The sequence below is a fragment of the Oncorhynchus gorbuscha genome, linkage group LG19 (genome assembly GCF_021184085.1).
Source record: "Oncorhynchus gorbuscha isolate QuinsamMale2020 ecotype Even-year linkage group LG19, OgorEven_v1.0, whole genome shotgun sequence".
Lineage (NCBI taxonomy): Eukaryota > Metazoa > Chordata > Actinopteri > Salmoniformes > Salmonidae > Oncorhynchus > Oncorhynchus gorbuscha.
The window spans coordinates 11,170,995-11,197,360 of NC_060191.1; the positions used below are offsets into that span (position 1 = coordinate 11,170,995).

At 40.9% G+C, this 26,366-nt stretch overlaps 1 protein-coding gene across 1 annotated transcript in view; it reads left to right on the top strand.

Annotated features, from left to right (window-relative positions):
• Nucleotides 1-19,437: 19,437 nt before the first annotated feature.
• LOC124005997 (E3 ubiquitin-protein ligase HACE1-like) overlaps nucleotides 19,438-26,366 on the top strand; it is a 31,254-nt gene continuing 24,325 nt past the window's right edge. The window contains 12 exon segments of the mRNA XM_046315655.1: nucleotides 19,438-19,725; nucleotides 20,677-20,731; nucleotides 20,852-20,941; nucleotides 21,178-21,282; nucleotides 21,485-21,560; nucleotides 21,775-21,906; nucleotides 22,236-22,318; nucleotides 23,560-23,656; nucleotides 24,412-24,513; nucleotides 24,649-24,755; nucleotides 24,975-25,125; nucleotides 25,574-25,944. Of these exon segments, the coding sequence (XP_046171611.1) occupies nucleotides 19,635-19,725; nucleotides 20,677-20,731; nucleotides 20,852-20,941; nucleotides 21,178-21,282; nucleotides 21,485-21,560; nucleotides 21,775-21,906; nucleotides 22,236-22,318; nucleotides 23,560-23,656; nucleotides 24,412-24,513; nucleotides 24,649-24,755; nucleotides 24,975-25,125; nucleotides 25,574-25,944 (1,460 nt within the window). The 5' untranslated portion in view covers nucleotides 19,438-19,634.

Consider the following 26,366-nt stretch of genomic DNA (forward strand, 5'->3'; position numbering starts at 1 on the left):
TGGCTCCACATTGCCATAGTTCAGCAGCTGAAAAGCCGTCATTAACATACTCCCAGAGATAGCAATGTATTCACTGAATGAAGTAGCCTACCATCCCCATTTACAATTGTATTCATCAATGTAATTAATGATACTATAGCACATTCAATTACATTATTATTGTAGACTATAGACTACTATTTCATTCAATAACGTAATCATTGAATGAAATAGCGTACCCATCCACATTTACAATTTAATTGATCAATTTGATAAATAATGCTAGCAAGCACATACAGTTACATTGTGGTAGAATAGGCTACTACTGTATCCACACTATATTAGGATACCGTTGTGATATTGTCAGGCCTGATTTTAGGTCTTCCATCGAAGTTGCATGTTGTACCTAGTTTCCCTTCAGTGAAAAGTAGTTATTTAATTTACAATTGAATTAATCCATGAAATAAGTAATACTAGCACATCAAATGACATTATTGTACCCTAGTCTACCCCACTATTGACACATCAAATGACATTATTGTACCCTAGTCTACCCCACTATTGACTAAATTGACACACCCCACTATTGACAAATGACATTATTGTACCATTATTGTACTAGTCTACCCCGCTATTGACACATCAAATGACATTATTGTACCCTAGTCTACCCCGCTATTGACACATCAAATGACATTATTGTACCCTAGTCTACCCCGCTATTGACACATCAAATGACATTATTGTACCCTAGTCTACCCCGCTATTGACACATCAAATGACATTATTGTACCCTAGTCTACCCCACTATGACATTATTGTACAGTCTACCCCACAACACATCAAATGACATTATTGTACCCTAGTCTACCCCGCTATTGACACATCAAATGACATTATTGTACCCTAGTCTACCCCGCTATTGACACATCAAATGACATTATTGTACCCTAGTCTACCCCGCTATTGACACATCAAATGACATTATTGTACCCTAGTCTACCCCGCTATTGACACATCAAATGACATTATTGTACCCTAGTCTACCCCGCTATTGACACATCAAATGACATTATTGTACCCTAGTCTACCCCACTATTGACACATCAAATGACATTATTGTACCCTAGTCTACCCCACTATTGACACATCAAATGACATTATTGTACCCTAGTCTATCAAAAATGACATTATTGTACCCTAGTCTACCCCACTATTGACACATCAAATGACATTATTGTACCCTAGTCTACCCCACTATTGACACATCAAATGACATTATTGTACCCTAGTCTACCCCACTATTGACACATCAAATGACATTATTGTACCCTAGTCTACCCCGCTATTGACACATCAAATGACATTATTGTACCCTAGTCTACCCCACTATTGACACATCAAATGACATTATTGTACCCTAGTCTACCCCGCTATTGACACATCAAATGACATTATTGTACCCTAGTCTACCCCGCTATTGACACATCAAATGACATTATTGTACCCTAGTCTACCCCACTATTGACACATCAAATGACATTATTGTACCCTAGACATTATTATTGTACCCTAGTCTACCCCGCTACCCTAGTCTACCCCCGCTATTGACACATCAAATGACATTATTGTACCCTAGTCTACCCCACTATTGACACATCAAATGACATTATTGTACCCTAGTCTACCCCGCTATTGACACATCAAATGACATTATTGTACCCTAGTCTACCCCACTATTGACACATCAAATGACATTATTGTACCCTAGTCTACCCCGCTATTGACACATCAAATGACATTATTGTACCCTAGTCTACCCCACTATTGACACATCAAATGACATTATTGTACCCTAGTCTACCCCGCTATTGACACATCAAATGACATTATTGTACCCTAGTCTACCCCACTATTGACACATCAAATGACATTATTGTACCCTAGTCTACCCCACTATTGACACATCAAATGACATTATTGTACCCTAGTCTACCCCACTATTGACACATCAAATGACATTATTGTACCCTAGTCTACCCCACTATTGACACATCAAATGACATTATTGTACCCTAGTCTACCCCGCTATTGACACATCAAATGACATTATTGTACCCTTACCCCGCTAGTCAAATGACCCCTAGTCTACCCCGCTATTGACACATCAAATGACATTATTGTACCCTAGTCTACCCCGCTATTGACACATCAAATGACATTATTGTACCCTAGTCTACCCCGCTATTGACACATCAAATGACATTATTGTACCCTAGTCTACCCCGCTATTGACACATCAAATGACATTATTGTACCCTAGTCTACCCCACTATTGACACATCAAATGACATTATTGTACCCTAGTCTACCCCGCTATTGACACATCAAATGACATTATTGTACCCTAGTCTACCCCACTATTGACACATCAAATGACATTATTGTACCCTAGTCTATCAATTGACACATCAAATGACATTATTGTACCCTAGTCTACCCCGCTATTGACACATAAATGACATTATTGACAGTCTATCAAAATGACATTATTGTACCCTAGTCTACCCCGCTATTGACACATCAAATGACATTATTGTACCCTAGTCTACCCCGCTATTGACACATCAAATGACATTATTGTACCCTAGTCTACCCCGCTATTGACACATCAAATGACATTATTGTACCCTAGTCTATTGACCCAAATGACATTATTGACACATCAAATGACATTATTGTACCCTAGTCTACCCCACTATTGACACATCAAATGACATTATTGTACCCTAGTCTACCCCGCTATTGACACATCAAATGACATTATTGTACCCTAGTCTACCCCGCTATTGACACATCAAATGACATTATTGTACCCTAGTCTACCCCGCTATTGACACATCAAATGACATTATTGTACCCTAGTCTACCCCACTATTGACACATCAAATGACATTATTGTACCCTAGTCTACCCCGCTATTGACACATCAAATGACATTATTGTACCCTAGTCTACCCCACTATTGACACATCAAATGACATTATTGTACCCTAGTCTACCCCGCTATTGACACATCAAATGACATTATTGTACAATTGACACATCAAATGACATTATTGTACCCTAGTCTACCCCACTATTGACACATCAAATGACATTATTGTACCCTAGTCTACCCCGCTATTGACACATCAAATGACATTATTGTACCCTAGTCTACCCCGCTATTGACACATCAAATGACATTATTGTACCCTAGTCTACCCCGCTATTGACACATCAAATGACATTATTGTACCCTAGTCTACCCCGACTATTGACACATCAAATGACATTATTGTACCCTAGTCTACCCCGCTATTGACACATCAAATGACATTATTGTACCCTAGTCTACCCCACTATTGACACATCAAATGACATTATTGTACCCTAGTCTACCCCGCTATTGACACATCAAATGACATTATTGTACCCTAGTCTACCCCGCTATTGACACATCAAATGACATTATTGTACCCTAGTCTATTGACCCAAATGACATTATTGTACCCTAGTTGACACATCAAATGACATTATTGTACCCTAGTCTACCCCACTATTGACACATCAAATGACATTATTGTACCCTAGTCTACCCCGCTATTGACACATCAAATGACATTATTGTACCCTAGTCTACCCCGCTATTGACACATCAAATGACATTATTGTACCCTAGTCTACCCCGCTATTGACACATCAAATGACATTATTGTACCCTAGTCTACCCCACTATTGACACATCAAATGACATTATTGTACCCTAGTCTACCCCACTATTGACACATCAAATGACATTATTGTACCCTAGTCTACCCCGCTATTGACACATCAAATGACATTATTGTACCCTAGTCTACCCCGCTATTGACACATCAAATGACATTATTGTACCATCAAATACATTATTGTCCCTAGTCTACCCCGCTATTGACACATCAAATGACATTATTGTACCCTAGTCTACCCCACGCTATTGACACATCAAATGACATTATTGTACCCTAGTCTACCCCGCTATTGACACATCAAATGACATTATTGTACCCTAGTCTACCCCGCTATTGACACATCAAATGACATTATTGTACCCTAGTCTACCCCGCTTTGACACATCAAATGACATTATTGTACCATAGTCTACCCCGCTATTGACACATCAAATGACATTATTGTACCCTAGTCTACCCCGCTATTGACACATCAAATGACATTATTGTACCCTAGTCTATTGACACATCAAATGACATTATTGTACCCTAGTCTACCCCGCTATTGACACATCAAATGACATTATTGTACCCTAGTCTACCCCGCTATTGACACATCAAATGACATTATTGTACCCTAGTCTACCCCGCTATTGACACATCAAATGACATTATTGTACCCTAGTCTACCCCGCTATTGACACATCAAATGACATTATTGTACCCTAGTCTACCCCGCTATTGACACATCAAATGACATTATTGTACCCTAGTCTACCCCGCTATTGACACATCAAATGACATTATTGTACCCTAGTCTACCCCGCTATTGACACATCAAATGACATTATTGTACCCTAGTCTACCCCGCTATTGACACATCAAATGACATTATTGTACCCTAGTCTACCCCTATTGATTGACATTATTGTACCCTATCAAATGACATTATTGTACCCTAGTCTACCCCGCTATTGACACATCAAATGACATTATTGTACCCTAGTCTACCCCGCTATTGACACATCAAATGACATTATTGTACCCTAGTCTACCCCGACTATTGACACATCAAATGACATTATTGTACCCTAGTCTACCCCGCTATTGACACATCAAATGACATTATTGTACCCTAGTCTACCCCGCTATTGACACATCAAATGACATTATTGTACCCTAGTCTACCCCGCTATTGACACATCAAATGACATTATTGTACCCAAATGACATTATTGTACCCTAGTCTACCAAATGACATTATTGACACATCAAATGACATTATTGTACCCTAGTCTACCCCGCTATTGACACATCAAATGACATTATTGTACCCTAGTCTACCCCGCTATTGACACATCAAATGACATTATTGTACCCTAGTCTACCCCGCTATTGACACATCAAATGACATTATTGTACCCTAGTCTACCCCGCTATTGACACATCAAATGACATTATTGTACCCTAGTCATACCCTAGTCTACCGCTATTGACACATCAAATGACATTATTGTACCCTAGTCTACCCCGCTATTGACACATCAAATGACATTATTGTACCCTAGTCTACCCCGCTATTGACACATCAAATGACATTATTGTACCCTAGTCTACCCCGCTATTGACACATCAAATGACATTATTGTACCCTAGTCTACCCCGCTATTGACACATCAAATGACATTATTGTACCCTAGTCTACCCCGCTATTGACACATCAAATGACATTATTGTACCCTAGTCTACCCCGCTATTGACACATCAAATGACATTATTGTACCCTAGTCTACCCCGCTATTGACACATCAAATGTGACATTATTGTACCCCCGCTATTGTCTACATTATTGTACCCGCTATTGACACATCAAATGACATTATTGTACCCTAGTCTACCCTATTGACACATCAAATGACATTATTGTACCCTAGTCTACCCCGCTATTGACACATCAAATGACATTATTGTACCCTAGTCTACCCCGCTATTGACACATCAAATGACATTATTGTACCCTAGTCTACCCCGCTATTGACACATCAAATGACATTATTGTACCCTAGTCTACCCCGCTATTGACACATCAAATGACATTATTGTACCCAAGTCTACCCCGCTATTGACACATCAAATGACATTATTGTACCCTAGTCTACCCCGCTATTGACACATCAAATGACATTATTGTACCCTAGTCTACCCCGCTATTGACACATCAAATGACATTATTGTACCCTAGTCTACCCCGCTATTGACACATCAAATGACATTATTGTACCCTAGTCTACCCCGCTATTGACACATCAAATGACATTATTGTACCCTAGTCTACCCCGCTATTGACACATCAAATGACATTATTGTACCAAATGACATAGTCTACCCCGCTATTGACACATCAAATGACATTATTGTACCCTAGTCTACCCACATCAAATGACATATTGACACATCAAATGACATTGACATTATTGTACCCTAGTCTACCCCGCTATTGACACATCAAATGACATTATTGTACCCTAGTCTACCCCGCTATTGACACATCAAATGACATTATTGTACCCTAGTCTACCCCGCTATTGACACATCAAATGACATTATTGTACCCTAGTCTACCCCGCTATTGACACATCAAATGACATTATTGTACCCTAGTCTACCCCGCTATTGACACATCAAATGACATTATTGTACCCTAGTCTACCCCGCTATTGACACATCAAATGACATTATTGTACCCTAGTCTTGTACCCTAGTCTACCCCACATCAAATGACATTATTGACCATCAAATGACATTGACATTATTGTACCCTAGTCTACCCCGCTATTGACACATCAAATGACATTATTGTACCCTAGTCTACCCCGCTATTGCTATTGACACATCAAATGACATTATTGTACCCTAGTCTACCCCGCTATTGACACATCAAATGACATTATTGTACCATTATTGTACTAGTCTACCCCGCTATTGACACATCAAATGACATTATTGTACCCTAGTCTACCCCGCTATTGACACATCAAATGACATTATTGTACCCTAGTCTACCCCGCTATTGACACATCAAATGACATTATTGTACCCTAGTCTACCCCGCTATTGACACATCAAATGACATTATTGTACCCTAGTCTACCCCGCTATTGACACATCAAATGACATTATTGTACCCTAGTCTACCCCGCTATTGACACATCAAATGACATTATTGTACCCTAGTCTACCCCGCTATTGACACAAATGACAAATGACATTGATTGTACCCTAGTCTACCCCGCTATTGACACATCAAATGACATTATTGTACCCTAGTCTACCCCGCTATTGACACATCAAATGACATTATTGTACCCTAGTCTACCCCGCTATTGACACATCAAATGACATTATTGTACCCTAGTCTACCCCGCTATTGACACATCAAATGACATTATTGTACCCTAGTCTACCCCGCTATTGACACATCAAATGACATTATTGTACCCTAGTCTACCCCGCTATTGACACATCAAATGACATTATTGTACCCTAGTCTACCCCGCTATTGACACATCAAATGACATTATTGTACCCTAGTCTATTGACACATCAAATGACATTATTGTACCCTAGTCTACCCCGCTATTGACACATCAAATGACATTATTGTACCCTAGTCTACCCCGCTATTGACACATCAAATGACATTATTGTACCCTAGTCTACCCCGCTATTGACACATCAAATGACATTATTGTACCCTAGTCTACCCCGCTATTGACACATCAAATGACATTATTGTACCCTAGTCTACCCCGCTATTGACACATCAAATGACATTATTGTACCCTAGTCTACCCCGCTATTGACACATCAAATGACATTATTGTACCCTAGTCTACCCCGCTATTGACACATCAAATGACATTATTGTACCCTAGTCTGACCCCGTCTATTGACACATCAAATGACATTATTGTACCCTAGTCTACCCCGCTATTGACACATCAAATGACATTATTGTACCCTAGTCTACCCCGCTATTGACACATCAAATGACATTATTGTACCCTAGTCTACCCCGCTATTGACACATCAAATGACATTATTGTACCCTAGTCTACCCCGCTATTGACACATCAAATGACATTATTGTACCCTAGTCTACCCCGCTATTGACACATCAAATGACATTATTGTACCCTAGTCTACCCCGCTATTGACACATCAAATGACATTATTGTACCCTAGTCTACCCCGCTATTGACACATCAAATGACATTATTGTACCCTAGTCTACCCCGCTATTGACACATCAAATGACATTATTGTACCCTAGTCTACCCCGCTATTGACACATCAAATGACATTATTGTACCCTAGTCTACCCCGCTATTGACACATCAAATGACATTATTGTACCCTAGTCTACCCCGCTATTGACACATCAAATGACATTATTGTACCCTAGTCTACCCCGCTATTGACACATCAAATGACATTATTGTACCCTAGTCTACCCCGCTATTGACACATCAAATGACATTATTGTACCCTAGTCTACCCCGCTATTGACACATCAAATGACATTATTGTACCCTAGTCTACCCCGCTATTGACACATCAAATGACATTATTGTACCCTAGTCTACCCCACATCAAATGACTATTGACACATCAAATGACATTATTGTACCCTAGTCTACCCCGCTATTGACACATCAAATGACATTATTGTACCCTAGTCTACCCCGCTATTGACACATCAAATGACATTATTGTACCCTAGTCTACCCCGCTATTGACACATCAAATGACATTATTGTACCCTAGTCTACCCCGCTATTGACACATCAAATGACATTATTGTACCCTAGTCTACCCCGCTATTGACACATCAAATGACATTATTGTACCCTAGTCTACCCTATTGACACATCAAATGACATTATTGTACCCTAGTCTACCCCGCTATTGACACATCAAATGACATTATTGTACCCTAGTCTACCCCGCTATTGACACATCAAATGACATTACCCTAGTCTACCCTAGTCATCAAATGACATTATTGTACCCTAGTCTATTGACACATCAAATGACATTATTGTACCCTAGTCTACCCCGCTATTGACACATCAAATGACATTATTGTACCCTAGTCTACCCCGCTATTGACACATCAAATGACATTATTGTACCCTAGTCTACCCCGCTATTGACACATCAAATGACATTATTGTACCCTAGTCTACCCCGCTATTGACACATCAAATGACATTATTGTACCCTAGTCTACCCCGCTATTGACACATCAAATGACATTATTGTACCCTAGTCTACCCCGCTATTGACACATCAAATGACATTATTGTACCCTAGTCTACCCCGCTATTGACACATCAAATGACATTATTGTACCCTAGTCTACCCCGCTATTGACACATCAAATGACATTATTGTACCCTAGTCTACCCCGCTATTGACACATCAAATGACATTATTGTACCCTAGTCTACCCCGCTATTGACACATCAAATGACATTATTGTACCCTAGTCTACCCCGCTATTGACACATCAAATGACATTATTTGACACCAAATGACATAGTCTACCCCGCTATTGACACATCAAATGACATTATTGTACCCTAGTCTACCCCGCTATTGACACATCAAATGACATTATTGTACCCTAGTCTACCCCGCTATTGACACATCAAATGACATTATTGTACCCTAGTCTACCCCGCTATTGACACATCAAATGACATTATTGTACCCTAGTCTACCCCGCTATTGACACATCAAATGACATTATTGTACCCTAGTCTACCCCGCTATTGACACATCAAATGACATTATTGTACCCTAGTCTACCCCGCTATTGACACATCAAATGACATTATTGTACCCTAGTCTACCCCGCTATTGACACATCAAATGACATTATTGTACCCTAGTCTACCCCGCTATTGACACATCAAATGACATTATTGTACCCTAGTCTACCCCGCTATTGACACATCAAATGACATTATTGTACCCTAGTCTACCCACATCAAATGACATTATTGACACATCAAATGACATTATTGTACCCTAGTCTACCCCGCTATTGACACATCAAATGACATTATTGTACCCTAGTCTACCCCGCTATTGACACATCAAATGACATTATTGTACCCCGCTATTGACACATAAATGTCCCTAGTCTACCCCGCTATTGACACATCAAATGACATTATTGTACCCTAGTCTACCCCGCTATTGACACATCAAATGACATTATTGTACCCTAGTCTACCCCGCTATTGACACATCAAATGACATTATTGTACCCTAGTCTACCCCGCTATTGACACATCAAATGACATTATTGTACCCTAGTCTACCCCGCTATTGACACATCAAATGACATTATTGTACCCTAGTCTACCCCGCTATTGACACATCAAATGACATTATTGTACCCTAGTCTAAATGACCCCCCCGCTATTGACACATCAAATGACATTATTGTACCCTAGTCTACCCCGACATTATTGACACATCAAATGACATTATTGTACCCTAGTCTACCCAAATGACATTATTGTACCCTAGTCTATTTGACACATCAAATGACATTATTGTACCCTAGTCTACCCCGCTATTGACACATCAAATGACATTATTGTACCCTAGTCTACCCCGCTATTGACACATCAAATGACATTATTGTACCCTAGTCTACCCCGCTATTGACACATCAAATGACATTATTGTACCCTAGTCTAGTCTACCCCGCTATTGACACATCAAATGACATTATTGTACCCTAGTCTACCCCGCTATTGACACATCAAATGACATTATTGTACCCTAGTCTACCCCGCTATTGACACATCAAATGACATTATTGTACCCTAGTCTACCCCGCTATTGACACATCAAATGACATTATTGTACCCTAGTCTACCCCGCTATTGACACATCAAATGACATTATTGTACCCTAGTCTACCCTAGTTGACACATCAAATGACATTATTGACACATCAAAATGACATTATTGTACCCTAGTCTACCCCGCTATTGACACATCAAATGACATTATTGTACCCTAGTCTACCCCGCTATTGACACATCAAATGACATTATTGTACCCTAGTCTACCCCGCTATTGACACATCAAATGACATTATTGTACCCTAGTCTACCCCGCTATTGACACATCAAATGACATTATTGTACCCTAGTCTACCCCGCTATTGACACATCAAATGACATTATTGACACATCAAATGACATTATTGTACCCTAGTCTACCCCGCTATTGAGTCAAATGACATTATTGTACCCTAGTCTACTATTGACACATCAAATGACATTATTGTACCCTAGACATTATTGTACTAGTCTACCCCGCTATTGACACATCAAATGACATTATTGTACCCTAGTCTACCCCACATCAAATGCTATTGACACATCAAATGACATTATTGTACCCTAGTCTACCCCGCTATTGACACATCAAATGACATTATTGTACCCTAGTCTACCCCGCTATTGACACATCAAATGACATTATTGTACCCTAGTCAAATGACATTACCCCCCTATTGACACATCAAATGACATTATTGTACCCTAGTCTACCCCGCTATTGACACATCAAATGACATTATTGTACCCTAGTCTACCCCGCTATTGACACATCAAATGACATTATTGTACCCTAGTCTACCCCGCTATTGACACATCAAATGACATTATTGTACCCTAGTCTACCCCGCTATTGACACATCAAATGACATTATTGTACCCTAGTCTACCCCGCTATTGACACATCAAATGACATTATTGTACCCTAGTCTACCCCGCTATTGACACATCAAATGACATTATTGTACCCTAGTCTACCCCGCTATTGACACATCAAATGACATTATTGTACCCTAGTCTACCCCGCTATTGACACATCAAATGACATTATTGTACCCTAGTCTACCCCGCTATTGACACATCAAATGACATTATTGTACCCTAGTCTACCCCGCTATTGACACATCAAATGACATTATTGTACCCTAGTCTACCCCGCTATTGACACATCAAATGACATTATTGTACCCTAGTCTACCCCGCTATTGACACATCAAATGACATTATTGTACCCTAGTCTACCCCGCTATCAAATGACATTATTGTACCCTAGTCTACCCCGCTCAAAAATGACATTATTGTACCCTAGTCTACATTATTGTACCCTAGTCTATTGACACATCAAATGACATTATTGTACCCTAGTCTACCCCGCTATTGACACATCAAATGACATTATTGTACCCTAGTCTACCCCGCTATTGACACATCAAATGACATTATTGTACCCTAGTCTACCCCGCTATTGACACATCAAATGACATTATTGTACCCTAGTCTACCCCGCTATTGACACAGTAAATGACATTATTGTACCCTAGTCTACCCCAAATGCTTATTGACACATCAAATGACATTATTGTACCCTAGTCTACCCCGCTATTGACACATCAAATGACATTATTGTACCCTAGTCTACCCCGCTATTGACACATCAAATGACATTATTGTACCCTAGTCTACCCCACTATTGACACATCAAATGACATTATTGTACCCTAGTCTACCCCGCTATTGACACATCAAATGACATTATTGTACCCTAGTCTACCCCGCTATTGACACATCAAATGACATTATTGTACCCTAGTCTACCCCATCAAATGACATTATTGACAGTCATCAAATGACATTATTGTACCCTAGTCTACCCCGCTATTGACACATCAAATGACATTATTGTACCCTAGTCTACCCCGCTATTGACACATCAAATGACATTATTGTACCCTAGTCTACCCCGCTATTGACACATCAAATGACATTATTGTACCCTAGTCTACCCCGCTATTGACACATCAAATGACATTATTGTACCCTAGTCTACCCCGCTATTGACACATCAAATGACATTATTGTACCCTAGTCTACCCTAGTCCCGCTATTGACACAGTCAAATGACATTATTGTACCCTAGTCTACCCCACTATTGACACAGTCAAATGACATTATTGTACCCTAGTCTACCCCGCTATTGACACATCAAATGACATTATTGTACCCTAGTCTACCCCGCTATTGACACATCAAATGACATTATTGTACCCTAGTCTACCCCGCTATTGACACAGTAAATGACATTATTGTACCCTAGTCTACCCCGCTATTGACACAGTAAATGACATTATTGTACCCTAGTCTACCCCGCTATTGACACATCAAATGACATTATTGTACCCTAGTCTACCCCGCTATTGACACATCAAATGACATTATTGTACCCTAGTCTACCCCGCTATTGACACATCAAATGACATTATTGTACCCTAGTCTACCCCGCTATTGACACATCAAATGACATTATTGTACCCTAGTCTACCCCGCTATTGACACATCAAATGACATTATTGTACCCTAGTCTACCCCGCTATTGACACAGTAAATGACATTATTGTACCCTAGTCTACCCCGCTATTGACACATCAAATGACATTATTGTACCCTAGTCTACCCCGCTATTGACACATCAAATGACATTATTGTACCCTAGTCTACCCCGCTATTGACACAGTAAATGACATTATTGTACCCTAGTCTACCCCTCTATTGACACATCAAATGACATTATTGTACCCTAGTCTACCCCACTATTGACACAGTAAATGACATTATTGTACCCTAGTCTACCCCACAGCTATTGACACAGTCAAATGACATTATTGTACCCTAGTCTACCCCGCTATTGACACAGTAAATGACATTATTGTACCCTAGTCTACCCCGCTATTGACACATCAAATGACATTATTGTACCCTAGTCTACCCCGCTATTGACACAGTAAATGACATTATTGTACCCTAGTCTACCCCGCTATTGACACAGTCAAATGACATTATTGTACCCTAGTCTACCCCGCTATTGACACAGTAAATGACATTATTGTACCCTAGTCTACCCCGCTATTGACACAGTAAATGACATTATTGTACCCTAGTCTACCCCACTATTGACACAGTAAATGACATTATTGTACCCTAGTCTACCCCGCTATTGACACATCAAATGACATTATTGTACCCTAGTCTACCCCGCTATTGACACATCAAATGACATTATTGTACCCTAGTCTACCCCGCTATTGACACATCAAATGACATTATTGTACCCTAGTCTACCCCGCTATTGACACATCAAATGACATTATTGTACCCTAGTCTACCCCGCTATTGACACAGTAAATGACATTATTGTACCCTAGTCTACCCCGCTATTGACACAGTAAATGACATTATTGTACCCTAGTCTACCCCGCTATTGACACAGTAAATGACATTATTGTACCCTAGTCTACCCCGCTATTGACACAGTAAATGACATTATTGTACCCTAGTCTACCCCGCTATTGACACAGTAAATGACATTATTGTACCCTAGTCTACCCCGCTATTGACACAGTAAATGACATTATTGTACCCTAGTCTACCCCGCTATTGACACAGTAAATGATATTGCTTTCAACAAAAAAGTATTATAAAAGCCTTAGTTTCCTAACTTAAATATAGCCTACTTACTCCTCAACTGGATCAAGGACATCTTGGTAATTATTTTCATCGTCTCAAATAAGGAAACTATCTTGGGCAGACACTTGCTATTGTCACTTGTAAAAAACGAATGAATGTCGTGTTGCCGCCGAGCTCTCAAATACCGTGCCAGTCTCTCACTCTATGAACGGTCGCTGCAATCCGGATTCCTTGGGGCGTCCTTACCCTAAACTAACACTAAACTTAACCAATTTACATTTATACTTGATAGAGGTGTGGACATCCTAAAGATCCCGTATAGCACTGGGAAAGTCTATGAACTGTTCTATTTGACTGAAGGGACATCGCAAGGAGCCTAAAAATAGCAACTATTAACTCCTCTGAAAGCCATGGACACAACTCTCATTGGTTGTCTGATGTGGAACTGGTAATAATACAGTCTGTGATTGGCTAACAACATTTCGATCTGTATACAGCGAGATAAGATAACATGCCATGAGGTGTTGAGGCAAACACAGATTATCTACAGATCGGGCATAATCTTTTCTCTGCCATTAGCGATAACAGGAAATACACAAACTGTAGGCCACACTATAGTTCAAGGTGGCTTTGTACTGGAAAAATTGTACGTTTCTAACATTTACGGTTGAGATTTAATTAATATAAATATAAACTACGCACATTGACTTTCATTAACACGCGATGCAGGCATCACGCCGATGTTAGTAGGGCGTTGGTATCATGTCATGTCAGGTGGTACGGTTGCCTAGGCTTATATATGTCCCTTATCACCCCCCATACAGCCATAGTGCCTCTGTGCAGCCTCACCTTTTGCTACTCTCATGACTGATTGGATGCCTGTACAAATAGCGCCAAATTGGAACAGTGAGTGTTGCCCCTAGGAACTCAGTGCAATCATGTTGATATAGGTAACAGCGTAGCACCATCTAGTGTTAATTGCATTACATCGAAAGAAAGCCCAGTACAGTAATGTGTAGTGTGTAGCCTATTGGAAATGGGCAGCAATATATTTTATATTACGTTTCTCCCCCCAAAAAGCCTTTTTTCATAATTAGAAACTTCAATTATGTTGTTCAGTTGTGTGTTGACTGTGTTTGTTACTTTCGATGTGTAGTTTCTATTGTAGACCTTCACAGCAATAGGTAGGCCTGGGTATCTATTTAATTTCCGAATGTGGAATTTACATGAAAGGTTTTGCTCTCTTGTGTCATCTGGTGGTTGCTGGGGATTGTCTCTCTAGGATGCAGCCCTAATACAGGTAGTGAAATATATCATGTGAATAGTAAACCATACAATAACTACAATACAATTCACAATCGAACAGTCTACATTGTTTTCAAATAGCTAGTCTTGTGGTAGAAGATATTCAAATTAATATTAAAGTTTGATTATACTACAGTGTTTGGGTAGCTACCAAGCAACGTGCATCGATGAAGAAGAATCTAAAAGTAGATTTTAAAAACAAATTGAACGCGGATGTTATTTTTAGGAAACTTAAATTCCCAATAAGGGAAGTATTTCGATTGGAACGGACCTTTTTGATCCTCCTCACAGATATATTGTTCATACAGAACATTTACATCTCAAGTTAAACCAGACAAAACTTCATTTCATTCATCCGAATCACAGAATTGGACAATAGAAACAACAATAACAAATTATTCAAATGTTTGCCCAAAATGATGGGTAACATCTAAGAATGTTACACGTTTGAACAGCAATTTTTCTTAAACATATTTAAAAAAAAGTTAATGTACAAATTAACTGCAAATATTTCTCTAAGACTAAATTCATGAAATTCTGCATGAATTTTTTTTCCATATGAAAATGTTGTAAGTGCCAAAGATGTAAAAGAGAGAAAGAACAATAGCAAGTTATGGTGCCGTTTTAGTTGTCAACAATTATATGAACAAAATATTAATATTATAGAATTTCTAGAAAGAATTTAATTCAACTCCTGGACATAAAATAGAAATGTAGGCATTTCTAAATAGAACATATTTTCTCTCTTTCAGATACAGTGCTCATTTTGATAAACCTGAAATAAATATACAATTTCTAATCTTTCCTGTATTAATTCATTACTTGGTCCTGTTAGTTTTTATCATTTTGTTAGTATTTTATTTTATAATAAATGATTCCAGTGATGGGAATTGAACAACAGGTTGTTATCAATACACAAATGAATTCAGGACTGATTATTACTAATTGATCATATCTGACATGTTTAGCTTAAAAGGTATTACTCTAATTAAAATAAATAGTAAGAGTGAATTTAATGTTGTAATCTAAATGTTGATTTTCATAATTTATTGTAATTATTTTGTATAATTTACCTGGTTAATCTTTGGATTTATTACACTACTCATAATGCCTTTTTCTTGGTGCATTTTATTTGTTATCACAAAGGTAAATAAAAAAACAATGATGATGAATAAATCTTTCAATTAGTCAATGTTTTTTTTCTCCTGTTTCCCACACTTGACTTGTCATATCGTTTACATAGAGACATTTTTTGGCCTCAGTCCTTATGCTTTACACATTGAAAAAGCATGCAAATCAGAATTTTCAATGCAAAACAAAGTGTGACGGTATGAGATGCATGACATTGTTAGATGTTTTTGCTGATGAGGTGGTTGGGCTACACATGACTGGCACCATAGCTTGGAAGACCTTTATTGAGAGTCACTGGAGGGTGAAGCATGGTCGCCATTTTGTTCAAGCATGCCTCAACTTTAGGTTCTGGTTCTAGCTACCCACACAGTGAAGGCTGCTGAGGGAAGGACGGCTCATAATACTGTCTGGAACAGAGCTATTGGAATTGGCATCAAACACATGGAAACCATGTGTTTGACGTATTTGATTCCATTCCACTCGATTCGCTCCAGCCATTACTACGAGCCCGTCCTCCCCAATTAAGGTGCCACCAACCTCCTGTGACACACACATTATTCATGTCTTGAAATACAACTCCAAGTTTTCGATTCTAGTCTCACAATCTTTTTTTAATGCAAAAAGCCATATTAAACAAGTCACCAGAATCATATGGGGTAGAAAGGTATGGAGGCTAGAGAGGTATACTACATGTTGGAAGTTTGAATTGGATGTTTTTTTCTGAAGACATATCAAACCTGAGAGTTTTATTCAAGTCAAATCGATTTAAGAGAACATGACCATAAAGCAGTGTGAAGCAGGGGTGTCTGTCATTGCATTAATTCAATACAAAGAAGTTGTCAGACAGTCTACACAGATGGCACCAATTAATTAAATGAAAAAATGAACAATTAAATACATTACAAAGAATAATATCTAATACACATTTAATTATTAGCCTTTTTGTATAATGGATTTTTTTGACACATTAGTCAGATCTCTATGGTTGAAACAACACACATTCTGACAAGAAACATATATTAACAGAATAATTCACTAAACAATATAGAGATATACACAGACCCACATCAGTTTGCATACCGCCCCAACAGGTCCACAGATGACGCAAATGCCTGCACACTGCCCTTTCCCATCTGGACAAAAAGAATACCTATGTAAGAATGTTGTTCATTGACTACAGCTCAGCATTCAACACCATAGTACCCTCCAAGCTCATCATCAAGCTGGATGCCCTGGGTCTCAACTCCTCCCTGTGCAACTGGGTCCTGTACTTTCTGACGGGCCGCCCCCAGGTGGTGAAGATAGGAAACAACATCTCCACTTCGCTGACCCTCAACACTGAGGCCCCACAAGGGTGTGTGCACAGCCCTCTCCTGTACTCCCTGTTCACCCACGACTAAGTGGCCATGCACGCCTCCAACTCAATCATCAAGTTTACAGACAACAAAAAAGTAACGGGCTTGATAACCAACAACGACGAGACGACCTACAGGGAGGAGGTGAGGGCACCGGAGTGTGGTGTCAGGAAAACAACCTCTCACTCAACGTCAACAAAACAAAGGAGATGATTGTGGACTTCAGGAAACAGCAGCGGGAGCAACCCCCTATCCACATCGAAGGGACACCAGTGGAGAAGGTGGAAAGTTTTAAGTTCCCGAGCGTACACATCATAGACAAACTGAAATGGTCCACCCACACAGACAGTGTGGTGAAGAAGGTACAACAGCTCCTCTTCAACCTCAGGAGGCTGAAGAAATTTGGCCTGTCACCCAAAACCCTGACTAACTTTTAGAGATGCACAATCGAGAGCATCCTGTTGGGCTGTATCACAGCCTGGTACGGCGACTGCACCGCCCTCAACCGCAAGGCTCTCCAGAGGGTGGTGTGGTCTGCACAACACATCACCGGGGGCAAACTACCTGCCCTCCATGACACCTACACCACCCGTTGTCACAGGAAGGCCAAAAAGATCATGAAGTACAACAACCACCCGAGCCACTGCCTGTTCACACCACTATCATCCTGAAGGTGAGGTCAGTACAGGTGCATCAAAGCTGGGCCTGAGAGATAGAAGCTGTTTTTCAATCTCAAGGCCATCAGACTGTTAAATAGCCATCACTAACTCAGGGAGGCTGCTGCCTACACTAAGACCCAATCACTGGACACTTTAATAAATGGATCACTAGTCACTTTAAACAATGCCACCGTAAATAATGTTTCCGTATCTCACTTTATTCATATTACTTGTACATACTGCATTTTATATAATCTACTGCACCTTGCCTATACCACTCGGCCATCGCTCGTCCATATATTTATATGTACATATTTTCATTCACCTCTTTAGATTTGTGTGTATTAGGTAGTTGGTGGGGAATTTTTAGATTACTTTTTAGATTTGTGTGTAGTAGGTAGTTGTTGGGAATTGTTAGATATTACTTGTTAGATAGATATTACTGCACTGTTGGAACTAGAAGCACAAGCATTTCGCTACACTCGCATTAACATCTGCTAACCATGTGTATGGTTAACAGATGTTAATGTTAAAATTATGTTAAAATAACATTTTATTTGATGATGACTGAATCAATCTATGAATCGTGAACTACACATATTTGACACTGAAAACTACAGTACCCAGACCGCATTGCCATCTGACGTAATGAAAACAGGAAGAATGGGACTTGACACAAGAAATGTTGGTGAATGAATCAGAGGGTAGAGAGAGAAAAAGGGGAAGCCTAATGTAAATTTCTCGGCGGCTCGATGGATGACATCGAAGCCAGACTTTTAGTGGAAAAATAATCTTGCTCGAGGCTTTGTATCCTCGGTTTTGTTCCCGGTTGTTGGTACACATATGATGGAACGGGCGATGGAGCAACTAAACGTACAGCTGAACAGGCTGACCCGCTCTCTGCGTCGCGCCAGGACTGTCGAGCTCCCGGAAGGTATAGCCTATCGACCAAAGGACATAAATAATCGACAGGGTATAATAGGAGACTTTAGCTATATCTATAGCATACTGTATATTCACGCTAATACATATAGTAATGTAATGTTTGAATTACAGTATCATCTTACAGTTTGTCAATAACAAGGCGGAAGCCAGCAACCCTTGAGGCCATTAGACATTTCCCCGTCTACAGACTGTATGTTGGATAGGGTATTATTCTAACCATTTCATAGTAATAATATGATACGAATCTAGTGAGACCAACTGATACATACTTTGTTTCATGATACAAAAACGAAAGAGTGACTGAAAGATGTCATGTTAATATAAGCCTAGTGGTGACATAAAGTAATGGGTTGCATAGGCTGCAGATACAGACAGACCTGTCAGTAAATAGACTTCAGACCGACTGACTTCACAGACTGAGTTCAGTAGGAAGCATAGCTGTTGTGGAAGAGGATCCCCTTCTCCCTCGTTGATTGCTGTTTTCTGTTCCCTTTCTTCTATTGATCCAGAAGGGCATGTTAGTGCATGTTTATTGTCTAACTAGCAACACCATTATATTACCGCAGTACTCGTGTCCATGTCTGACAACAGCAACAACATTACCATTGAGTTGAACTCAAGATCTACTGGAGTAGGAAACAGAAACGCGTTTTTTGTCTTGTGCAGGAAGTGCATTCTTGAGTCTGAGGCGCTACATTGCGCAATCCTTTTTGACAGCCCAGCTGATAGTGTCTGGTTTGAAGGAAGTGCAGTCACTGATAGTGGTTGTACATCAGTAGTTATGACGGCCCTAAGTATGAGTCAGTAGCTTCTACATAGAGCGTTCTAAGAATACTGAGCTCTCGAGAACTAAGAATACTGATTTTAGCAGAGGAAGGTCTTTGTTCTTTAATTTCACAATTATCATTGACACACCCTCTCCCTGTTGCTCCCCTCACAGACAATGAAACCGCAGTCTACACACTCATGCCAATGGTTATGGCTGACCAGCACAGGTATGACTCTCTGTGTTTGTGTGTGTGTGTGTCTTATGTGTGAGAGAGAGAGACAGTGGAAGTTGTCAACATTGATTCCCTGTATATTAATTATCTGACATGTCTGTCTTGTACTTGAAGGTCGGTTTCTGAATTACTCCTCAACTCCAAGTTTGATGTGAACTACGCTTTCGGACGAGTCAAGAGAAGTCTACTTCACATTGCTGCCAAGTAAGGAATGTTTACATTTTTATCACTGATTGTTCTAATTGTTCCATTGTTTTGTTAGAAACCAACCAGACAGCATAATCTCTCCAGCATCTATTTTTATCACCGTGGTGTCTGATGAAACTCGGGATCTGTGGGTGTGTGTCTTTCTGTGTGTCTTTCTATGTCTGTGTGGGTGAGTACTCTACATCTATTTGTGTATTGCGGTGCTTGGGAACGTGTTGGTTATTTTGTTGTAGCTGTGGATCAGTGGAGTGTCTGGTCCTACTGCTAAAGAGAGGAGCGAACCCTAACTACCAGGACATCTCAGGCTGCACCCCTCTGCACCTGGCTGCCAGAAATGGGTAGGATACTGTACATAGACATTACTGCACACTCACTATAGTACTCTGCTGCCCCCCTTTGGTAGGGAGGAAGAATACACCTTTTACATGACGATCACAGATCCCTGCCAGCCCAGTGAACATGGTTTAGTGATGTTGAAGATTACAGTATTATTATATCTGATACTTAATGAATCCCCCTCCTCATCTTTCCTCCCTATAGACAGAAAAAGTGTATGGGAAGACTACTAGAATACAATGCAGACGTGAACATCTGCAACAATGAGGGACTGACAGCTGTGAGTACCACTGTGAAGTCATGTGTATTGACAGACCAGTACTGCTGTTAAATTCTGTCATATCTCAGGGATGTAGTTCTATTAAAAATGGTGAACGCAGGTCAAGACTGTGTACAGTAAATGCCATTAACACAATAAAAAGGTGTGTATACAGGGTTTACTTATGTTAACGCTTTACTGCAGCCCTCATCCTCTTCCTCCCCTCCTCCTCTAGATCCACTGGTTGGCTGTGAACGGGCGGACTGAGCTGCTTCATGACCTGGTGCAGCATGTGACTAACGTGGATGTAGAGGATGCCATGGGACAGACCGCCCTTCATGTAGCCTGCCAGAACGGACACAAGACTGTGAGTAGATAACACGCATATGTCAACCAAGACCTGTATGGAAGTACCAACATTTCCATAAAATGTTCAGTTTTCGTCATAGACACAAGGCTGTGAGTGTACAGAACAGGTGTCACTTTTGATATACCAGTAGTCGTAAATGGATTGTGTTCATTTGGAACCTTTGCCAGTGTTGTTATATAATCAAGTTTCAACGTTTATTAATCATAACTTCATGATAAGTTCCATGGTGAATAACATGATGAATACCAGACAGTAGTGTTGATGATGGGTTTGTTTCTCTTCTCACTCTTCCTCATTTGCCTGTGTGTGGTCGATGACGTCATCAGACGGTGCAGTGCCTGCTGGACAGTGGAGCGGACATCAACAGACCTAACTGCTCTGGGGCCACACCCCTCTACTTCGCCTGCAGGTCACTACGTACACTAGTACAGGAATGATGATGCAATACTTCCTCTCATCCTTCTTCCTATTGTCCACTTAGAATTGTAGATGAAGTATGAACTATTCTTTGTAACATTGGTTCGGGAATTGAAATGCTGTAAACATATATTTCACGGCATTGTACAAGGCTATTAATGGGAGGAGGAGGTATTGGAAGAGGAGGAAGAGGAAGCTGGGGGATGGAATATGAAGAGACCAAAGAACAGTGATCACAGCCAGACAGCTGTCCAGAGTTATGTCCCAAACTTCAGTAGCACACTCCTATCCCTGTCAGTCCTCTGATGGTCTCTATGCAGCCTGTCTCATTCAGATGATAAGAATAGGCACGAGGAAACTCATCCCTCAGCTTCAGAGAGACGGAGAATAATGAGGTTCCTATTAATTCAGAACATGACAGTGACACCCCAGCCTTCCTTTGAGTGCTGTGTATTAAGCTCTACACACACACACACACACACACACACACACACACACACACACACACACACACACACACACACACACACACACACACACACACACACACACACACACACACACACACACACACACACACACACACACACACACGTGCACAGACACACACACTCTTAGAGGATGAGCACGGTTGGAGACCGCAGTGATCGTATAATCCTCTGATCTTTTGTTTTGATTATGTTTCACTTGTACATTAGTCAGTTCCCATTAAGGAGGCTCTATCTGAAAAGCACTGTGATTTAGAGCAATTAGTCTGTAAAGAACTGTGCATAAATGAAGTGTTGTTTTACTGTCAACTGACTGCATCACAGAGTATATCAGTTTAAATTGGGTGCCTGGCCCACCAGCCAATGTACCTGTCTAGTGAATGAAATAATACACTGGACATCTTGATTTGGTACAAGCCCTTCTCAGATCTCCACTTCTGACTCCAGCCTTCTATTGACCACCTCTTAACGTTAACCCTTATCTTCTGAAATATCATTATGTATTGTTATATAGAGTTTAAACCCTAACTAACTTTATATTTATATTTTGTCAGAACTCCGTGTGTCCTTAGTCATAGTGGCTAGAGTGTTACAGTTAAGTTTATAATCATTTGTATGTATGATGATTTCCATTGACATTTCTTTACGATAAGACACAAGCTCAGAAGTAAAAAGGAGTATAGAGCAATGTTAAAGTCATACAAGTATACATTCAATACATTAAAGCCCTGCTTATGTCCCACAGCCACGGTCAAAGGGACACGGCACAGATCCTTCTCTCTCGAGGGGCTAAGTACCTACCTGACAAGAATGGAGTCACCCCTCTGGATCTGTGTGTACAGGTGAGCATTGCCATGACAACACATGGCTAATATAACAAACAAGCACCTGTCACGTTGGTAAAAAGGGTCGGGAGACAGTCGCAGGAATGCGTAATATGTAAAAAAAAAAAAAATCTTTACCCAAATTACAGTATGCCGTGTACAGGCACGTGGACGAAGACCAAACAAACACATTTTCCAAACACAGGGTTGAGACCCAAACAAACGAGAGAGGAGTACCTCTCATAAATACACAATACACAATGATTATCACACAGGACGAGACCCGTAATCATCTGCACAATACACGTGACATGAAAGCCATAACAACACAGCCTAGGTACTCGGAAGACCAACGGACATTGGAACAAAAATTTACAAGACAATGGTGAACAAAGGGCACACTTATACAATTACTAATCAAATGGGAATAGGGACCAAGTGTGCGTAATGACAATTCTGGAGGGATCCATGACGGTAACCCCCCCCGCCGACTCGCAACAGCAGCGCAACGACACCGGCCTCGAGGGTGATCACAGGAACGCGGTTCAATCAGGACCCGATGCAGCTGCCAAAGTTACGTCGTTGTCGGACGGCCCAGTTGCAGCTGCCGAAGTTGCGTCGGACGGGCCGGTCGCAGCGTCGGACGGACCGGTCGCAGCGTCGTCGGATGTTCCATTCCCGTTGTCTCCCTTAATGGTTGATTATTCAAGGAAACAGCAGTTGGTCTCTTTCCCCCTTTTTGATCCCACTGTGTTGGTGTGTGTGTTGTTCAGGGTGGTTATGGAGAGACGTGTGAGATCCTTATCCAGCACCATGGCAGACTGTTTCAGACACTCATCCAGATGACACAGAATGATGACATCAAAGAGAATATGGTACATATTCTACTGTCTATCTGTCTCACTCTGTTATTAGAGCAATGAATGGATTCATGTCCACACACCTCTTTTTCTTTTAGAAAGTACTGTTTTAACTGTGTGTGTGTGTGTGTGAAATATATATATATATAGCTCAGGCAGGTTCTAGAGCATGTCTCCCAGCAGAGTGACAGTCACTACCAGAAGATCCTGACCAGTCTAGCAGAGGTGGCCACTACTAATGGACACAAACTCCTCAGGTAATATACTCTGTGCTAGACTAGGCTCCCAGCCACACCTGAGGCAAATGCATATGGAAGTACACTTTTATTTAGTTCCTAATTAATTTCTCTGAAGGAAGTTTATTCAGGCATTACAATGCAATAAGTATGTAACAGCAACGCCACTACCTTTTAAAGCTAGTCATTAAGGGGTAAATGTTTCTTCTCTTCCGTACTCACTGTCAGTCTCCTCTCCAGTCTCTCCAGTAGCTACGAGGCTCAGATGAAGAGTCTGCTGAGAATCATCCGGATCTTCTGCCATGTCTTCCGCCTGGGCCCTTCCTCTCCCAACAACGGGAATGACATGGGATACAATGGGAACAAGACGCAGCGCAGCCAGGTCTTTAAGGTCAGTATGGGGTTAGTACTGAACCTGAATTCAGATACACACAGAGATGTAGTACATGGTGTGAATCAGAACAGGACATTGAGAGATTGTTCACCATCTTCAGATCCCTGATCCATGACTTGTCCTGGTGCATGACTTTGAGTGTGTTTGTGTGTGTATGTGTGTGTGTGTGTGTGTGTTTGTGCGTGTGTGTGTGTTTTTGTGTGTTTTTGTTTGTCAGCATCTACCCCTCTCTTTCTTTCTCTTCCTCTCTCTCTTTCTTTTTCTCTCCCTATTTCCCTCTCTCTCTCTTTCAACATCTATCTGCCTGTCTCTCTCTCTCGCTCTCTCCATCCCTCTTTCTCTCCCCTCTCTCTCTCCTTTCTCCCCTTCACTCGCTCCCTCTCCTTCACTCACTCAGTCTCTTTCCTTGCCTCCCCCTTTCCTCTCTCTCTCTGATTTCCTCCAGCCGTTGGAGTTGCTGTGGCACTCTCTAGATGAGTGGTTGGTGTTGATCTCTACAGAGCTGGAGAAGAGCCACCAGGACCCCTCCAACTCCTCCTCCTCAGGGAGTGAGATCGCCTCCCTCCTCCTCAAACAACGTGGCGAGGTCGACTCCGCCTCCACCCCTGCCGTCTTCACGGTGGCACCATCGCTGCCACCCTCCATGCCCCTAACCCCTTTGCCGGACCCAGAGGGTGGCAAGAGGACCCCGGAGGTTCTTATGGAAACGCCGGAGGTATACGCGGACGGAGAGGATGTCATCTCTATGACGGCCAATCGGCTCAGCGCGGTGATCCAGGCCTTCTACATGTGCTGTTCCTGTCAGATGCCACAGGGGTGAGAATGACCTCTGACCCCTAACCCAGGGATGATAAACTCCAGTTCTTGGGAGCCCTGAGTATCTGCTGGTTTTCTCATTGGCCAGGCTCTGGATTGCAGTGCACACACCTTATTTTACAGATCTATATTGGCCACTAAAATCTCCTAGTTTCACATAGATACTTTATGTAACTCTTCCTCCTTCACATCCCCTTTGTGTGAGTAGGCCTGGGAGAGAATGGAGCTTTAATGTCTCCTCTCCACACACACACACACACACACACACACACACACACACACACACACACACACACACACACACACACACACACACACACACACACACACACACACACACACACACACACACACACACACACTTTTCCTCACCCCCTGACTAGATAATTACATTTTAATTAGATCATTAAGCTCTAATTGAA